We start from the raw sequence: 7,149 nt of genomic DNA, 5'->3' as shown, positions 1-7,149 counted from the left end.
AAAAAAAAAAAAAAAAAAATTGTCTGGCCTAAGCAGTATCTCTTGAGTCACAGGGCCACACCCATGCTTTCATGAATTCATCTTCCATCCTCTGACTGCCCCGTGAAAGGGATGTTCCTTCTCCTACTTCCAGCTGGGCGTCCTGACATTCCCATGGAGTGGTCAGAGCTGCAGTACACACACCATGGCCAGACTATCAGGAAGCTCCTGTGATAGCTGAGAATTTCCTTTTTATTAACATAATTATTCTTAAATTATATCCTTTTCACTGAATTATAACTTAAATACCAAATTAAGGGCTCAGTTTTGATGTCACCTGTGTAACCACAACCATATTCAACATATAGAGTATCTCCATCACGCCTTTAAAAAAAAAAAAGTTTTCCTCATGGCCATTTGTAGTCAACAACTCCACTCCCATCCCCACCCAAAGACCTAGTCCCAGGCAACCAATATCCATTCTTTCACTGTAAATTATTTTTGCATATTCTAGGATTTATTCTTCTTCTTCTTCTTATTATTATTATTATTGAGATGGAGTCTCACTCTGTCGCCCAGGCTATAGTGCAATGGTGCAATCTCAGCTCACTGCAACCTCTGCCTCCTGGATTCAAGCGATTCTCCTGGCTCAGCCTCCCAAGTAGCTGGGATTACAGGCACACACCATCATACCTGGCTAATTATTTATTTTTTTATTTTTTTATTTTTAGTAGAGGCAGAGTTTCACCATGTTGGCCAGGATGGTCTTGAACTCCTGACCTTAAGTGATCTACCCAATCCCAAAGTGCTGGGATTACAGGCGTCAGCCACTGTACCTGGCCCTAGAATTTCATATACATGTGCTCACTTGGCTTTCATGTTGTTGGATGTATTTCCTTTTTATTGCAAAGCAGCATTTCATTTTATGGGTATCCACAATTGTTTATCCATTTGCCTACTGAATGACATTAAAGTTGTTGCCAGCATGAGGCTATTTAATAAAGCTGCCATAAGTATTTATGTACAGTCTTTTTGTGGTGTTTTTGTTTCTCCTAGAAAAACTGCTGGGTCATTCAGGCACTGCATGTTAAGAAGAAACTTCCACACTGTTTCACAGACTATGTCATTTTACATTCCCACCAGCTATATCTAAGAGTTCTAGTCACTTCACATCCTTGTCAACACTTTGTATTGTCAGTTTTTTTACTTTAGGGGAGGTATAGTAGTATCTCATTGTGGCTTTATTTTACATTTCCCTGGTGATCAATGATGTTGAACATCTTTTCATGTACTTTTTGGTTATTTGCAGAGCTTTTGTCAAGTATCCAAATCTCTATTCATTTTTCCTTGGCTATTTATCATCTTATTGAGTTATAACAGTTCTTTATATAGTCTGAATAAGTTTTTTGTCAAGTAAATGTAATGTGAATATTTTCTGGGACCAATTTTGTATCTCCAGCACACTGTAGCAGATGGCCAGGTCATATGGAATATTAGAAGGCATTATTGACCAGGAAGCAGCATTTGTAGAAGCCAAGGCTACCAATTGTAAGCCTTTTGTAGAGAGTCACTGAGTCCACACAGTCCCCTTCCATTTTCCCACAAAATTCAAGTGGAGATGGTAAAAGGGGTCTAGGAAGTAATGGGCATTTGATACCATGGACTGTGCATTTATTTGTCAATATTGAATTTATGGTCAAAATGAAGCCCAGTTGGATGTCAGATTTATTGAGCAAGATCAGATTGTGTATACATATGTGTTTATGCTTGCTTACAGATTCGTTCTGAGATAATCGCCACTTATGCTCTCTGTGGTTTTGCCAATATCGGGTCCCTAGGAATTGTGATCGGCGGACTCAGTAAGTGAAAAGAACATTCTTCAACAACACAGATGTGACATAGACATACTTGGATCTCCATTTTGCTCTGTAATGTTATTCATGTCAGGAAAAGAAAAAGGCCTTTTCAACAGTCATGAGTCCTCTGGTGCTTCTCCCAGCCCAGGGGTGACCTGTAGGCTTCACCTTGCATGCCGATGCCAATAGATTTATGATGGGCACCTGGAGAAGGATTCTGAGAGCCATTGGAAGTCCAGTAGGAGAAGGCTGTGATTTCTTAGTGGTGTCTGCCATGGGCATAGAAGTAGATGGTGACAGTTGAGTTTTACATCATCTTAGTCATCCCTCCTGCCACTCATTTGCCTTGCCATGCCTTCAATGAACAGCCCTTTGGATGAAACATAGGAGGTGTTTCTTCTGTGGAGAATGAAAGCCTTTGAGCCTTTTGGCAAACAAGCCTCTTCCCTTCTTCCCACAGCAGAGAATTTCTCTGTATGTGGAGTTTATTACTAAGTTCTTGAATCTTAAATTTCCCAGTTAAGTTAAAAAAAAAAAAAAAAAAGGCAGCTGACCTGAGCCCAGCCCCAGAACAATGTTCAGAGGCTAAGGGTTTTAATCAATACTTCAACCATGATCTCACATCCCTCCTTCCATGTTTCCCAGCATCCATGGCCCCTTCCAGAAAGCGTGACATCGCCTCGGGAGCAGTGAGAGCTCTGATCGCGGGGACCGTGGCCTGCTTCATGACAGCCTGCATCGCAGGTATACACCCTGTCCTTTGTGTCCTGGTGCCCACAGGATGAATGGCAGCTTTCAGGACAGGCAGTGCCTCTAGCTTGCACGTGCAGCACACATCGCCACAGAAAGCTGAGAGTCAGAGCTGTCCTTCGGCATATTGTAAAGTTAAAGGTGTGCAGTGTGGTAGAGAAGCTAAGAACAGAATGAGGGTTCAGGGACTTCTTTAATTAATAAAATTAATGGGGCCAGGTGCAGTGGCTCACACCTATAATCCCAGCACATTGGGAGACCAAGGTGGGTGGGTCACCTGATGTAAGGAGTTTGAGTCCAGCCTCACCAACATGGTGAAACCGCCTCTCTACTAAAAATACAAAAAGTAGCTGGGCACACACCTGTAATCCCAGCTACTTTGGAGGCTGAAGCATTAGAATCGCTTGAACCCGGGAAGCGGAGGTTGCAGTGAGTTGAGATCATGCCACTGCACTCTAGCCTAGGCAAAAGAACAAGGCTCTGTCTCAAAATAAATAAATAAATATACAAATACATAAATAAAACTAAAAAATAAACAAATAATAAAATAAATGGGACTCTGTTCTGCTCCTAGGCATACTCTCCAGCACTCCTGTGGACATCAGCTGCCATCACGTTGTAGAGAATGCCTTCAACTCCAGTTTCCCTGGAAACACAACCAAGGTGATATCTTGTTGCCAAAGTCTGTTGAACAGGTATTGTATTCTTGATTATAATTTCTTTATACTTCATTATTAATAATCAAATCAGACCTAAATACCCCATCCACTTAATTTTATAACTTTATGACTCTATTTCAAAGTGGCCGGGCGCAGTGGCTGACACCTGTAATCCCAGCACTTTGGGAGGCCGAGGCGGGCGGATCATGAGGTCTGGAGTTTCAGACCATCCTGGCCAACACGGTGAAACCCCGTCTCTACTAAAAATACAAAACATTAGCCAGGCGTGGTGGTGGGCACCTGTAGTCCCAGCTACTCGGGAGGCTGAGGTAGGAGAATCGCTTGAACCCAGGAGGCGGAGGTTGCAGTGGGCCCAGATCGTGCCATTGCACTCCAACCTGGCGACAGAGCGAGACTCCATCTCAAAAAAAAAAAAAAAAAAAAAAAAAGTAAGAACTTATGCAGTGATTCTAACTACCTTTCACTTTGACTTTCCTCAGATAAGACCAGCAACTATAACACTAGCTAGTGCTACTCAAGCATTTAATATGCACCCAGCTGTGTGTTAGGCACTTTGTATGAATTAGCTCACTTAAACTTTGCAACCACTGTGTACGTTGGGAACTATCTCTCTCCGGTTTCTTTTTTTTTTTTTTTTTGCATTCCTTAAAATTAAGGCTTAGAGAAGCTATGCCTACTCCAGCAAAATTAGCACAAGCACAAGTGAGATACAGAATTCAGGTCTATCTGCCTGCTAAGCCTATGCCCTTAACTGCCGCCTTCTGCTGCCTCCCCTTCAAGGGGATCCAGACTGTCCAGACAACATGATGATCGTCTATGGTGAACAAGAAACCACCAGTGACCCATGGCAGCCACCCCTACCCCATACAGTTTGTTTGCAAAATCAATGTTCCCACCCAAGATACCATCCTTAATGTACAAGTGTTTTATAACGATTGATTCTATCCTATCTTTGCTTGTTATGGAGCAAACAGGGAAAGTTCTTGAGGACACCCAGAATTTAGGAGCCAAAATGAATTCCCCAGTGCCTCTGTCCTTTAGTCCACCCTAACAGAATGTGAGCGAGAAAATCAGCTTCCTGCCCTGAACTATTTTTAATGTCATTGTCTGCTCACCTACTGTTTCTGCCATCTATGGCTCATGTAACTGTTCGTTTCCACTTTCCACCAGCACTGTTGCCAAGGGTCCTGGTGAAGTCATCCCAGGAGGAAACCACAGCCTGTATTCTTTGAAGGGCTGCTGCACATTGTTGAATCCATCAACCTTTAACTGCAGTTGGATCCCTAATACATTTTGAGGTCAGCCACTTCTCCAGTGGAACTCTTAAGTACAGATGCTGAATTTTCTACTTTGGAGAGAAAAAAAAAACTACTGCCCACAGATTGATATTTCCATCATGGAATCAGCTTTAATGGCAAGGAATGAAGAAAAACAAGAGTGGACCTTCAGAGCTACAACATCTTCCTCCTCCCCTTCCCTCCCCACCAGCCCCTTCCCCACGGAGAACTTCTATGATGTCCCAAAGTGAGGTGGTGTGGTTTCCAGTCTCAATGGTATTTTCTGACTTTCATGTTTCCAAGGCATTTCACCAGAATACAGCTATCAATGGCAGCTCCCAACAACTGGGCTGTGACTCACCCACACCCACTTAGTGTCCACCAACTAGTTCAGGGTGACTCAGCTTAAGCACATCTCAGGTGATGTCACTCTGCATACACCTTGGCTTACCTGAAATAGGCTGAACTTGAATCTCACATAAGGGAAAACTAGTCATCAATCACCAACTCATTGACTACCCTCAGGAAGTCCTCCAGAAATCAAGAATCCTTGAGGAGAACACGTGGACCATACCAAAACCAGGGTTTAAATCCATTCTGCTTAAGAGTTCTATCAGTCAGTTTAAGCATAAGTTACGCTGCACTAGCAAACAACCCTAAAAACCTCAGTGGCTTACAGATTTATTTTTCACTCACATGTTTGTAACGATCCATGTTGGTTGTAATGCATATTGCTTCAGGACCCAGTCTAAAGGAGCAGCCTTTAAGCGGGGGCATTTTGGTCTTAAGAGGGAAAAGAAAGGTGGGAACCACATGATGGCTCTTTCATCTTCTGCTAGGAAATTATACCCTTTATTTCTATGACATTCCATTAGCCAAAATAAGTCCTGTGACAGGCACGATGTCAGTCACCACAGTTAAATTATTCTGTCATAGGGAGGGATAGTGAATATTTTGCAGAAGTAATATGATACACCACAAGGGTATATGACATCCTTGTCTCCCTTCAAGGAGCCATCCTGTTGTAGGCCATAATGGTAGGCCTATTCATGTGCACATTTGGTAATGTATTCCTGGTGACAAAGCAGTTACTCTTCAGTCAAAAGCCGTGTAAGAAGCAGTTGAGGAAAAAAAGTCCTGGTTGAGCTCTGAAAACCTTGCATTGATAATTTCACTGACCAGGAAGGCATCAGTATCAAACTTGAAGAATGGGGGTCAGAAATTCCAGAGACAATGGTAGTGTGCTCTTTAATGAAATGCCCGTCACCACTGCTCTTAATAGCAAAAAGACCACATGCTGTGAGAAAACACAAACGTCAATTACCAAGTCAAGAAACAGACACTGAATGTGAAAAAGGTTTTGAAATACCTTAAGTAATTTATTTTGTTTCTATTTTTCTTTCTGTTTGTGTACAAGAGTAACTTAAAAGAAAAATCTATGTGTAAATAGTTGTGGTTTTTTGTGTGTTTTGTTTTTTGTGGTGGTGAAGGAGGAGCCTAAATGTCCAGAGGACTGTTTATCCCTGAAGTGTGATATACTAAAATATTTATCATTATTTGTATCAATTTTCCTTGGAGTTCAATGTGCCCTTGCAGTCTTCAGACTTAATTTTAGGAAAACATATTTGCATGTTTTCCCCCCATTCTCAATGTTTGGTGTCCTAGTTGATCATACCCTACAGAATGTTATGTATATGTATTATACCATTCCTCTGTGGACATTCGTTTACTTTGTTTACAGGTTTTGGTTTGGGGGTTCTCCTTTTCCTACTTTGGACACTGCATGTACATTTACTTTGCATGCTGGTGCTTTTTTTTCTATAGCAATGGTGTCTGATAGACATATGCAAGTCACATGTAATTTAAGATCTCATAGCCACACTAAAAAACAGGTAAAATTAATTTTAATATATTTAACCCAATACATTGGAGATATTATTTCAGTGAGATATTTTTCATTCTTATCAAACTAAGTCTCAGTCTGGTTTGCATATCTCAGTTGAGACACTAAAGTTTTACTGATAATACTTAACCCATGTTTAGATTTCATAAAATCTAAATTTGCAAAGTAAATTTACATACCCATGTTGGTCTAAATGTGCTTAAAAGTTTTCCAATAACTGAAATGATTAGCAGTTTAAAATTTAAAATTTTGTTACTCCATTACTCCATATTTCAAGTATTAGTGGCTACCATATTGGTCAGAGCAGCTTCATAGGATGATTTCCTAGGTTTGAAGTGTGTGTATATTTCTGGTATGATAAGATGTCAGATTAGTTTTTGGATAAATATCTTGTCTTAATTTTTACCTGCTTTGATGTGCCCTTTCTGATGTGTTTTTTCATCTACCTCTGTGTATATGTGTGACATTCCTTTATAAATGCAATATGTTCGCATAGGTCATACGCTGGTTCCTTATTAATACTGTGCATCCTTGAACTGAGAAAGCGGGTGTTATTCCCGAGCTATATTATGGAGGATAGTAAAGGCCAACGACCAGCAGAATGAGCTGGTTAAGTCTCTTGAGCTTGTTGCCTCCAGAAACCTCACCAATACCCTGTGAAAGTTATAGGTGGCCCTTCTCCCAGTGAAACAACCTAATGGAGG

The 7,149-nt window shown here is 41.1% G+C and overlaps 1 protein-coding gene across 1 annotated transcript in view; it reads left to right on the top strand.

Moving 5' to 3' along the window:
- The window catches only part of SLC28A3 (solute carrier family 28 member 3), a 68,220-nt gene extending 61,278 nt beyond the window's left edge, over positions 1-6,942 (top strand). Inside the window, exons 14-17 of the mRNA XM_017872349.1 lie at positions 1,757-1,838; positions 2,481-2,579; positions 3,160-3,280; positions 4,436-6,942. Of these exons, the coding sequence (XP_017727838.1) occupies positions 1,757-1,838; positions 2,481-2,579; positions 3,160-3,280; positions 4,436-4,562 (429 nt within the window). The 3' untranslated portion in view covers positions 4,563-6,942. The remainder of the gene's footprint in view (positions 1-1,756; positions 1,839-2,480; positions 2,580-3,159; positions 3,281-4,435) is intronic.
- The last annotated feature ends 207 nt before the right edge of the window (positions 6,943-7,149 follow it).

Source organism: Rhinopithecus bieti, unplaced genomic scaffold (assembly GCF_001698545.2).
Source record: "Rhinopithecus bieti isolate Rb0 unplaced genomic scaffold, ASM169854v2 scaffold_5948, whole genome shotgun sequence".
NCBI lineage: Eukaryota > Metazoa > Chordata > Mammalia > Primates > Cercopithecidae > Rhinopithecus > Rhinopithecus bieti.
This window is presented reverse-complemented; position numbering and strand designations above follow the sequence as displayed.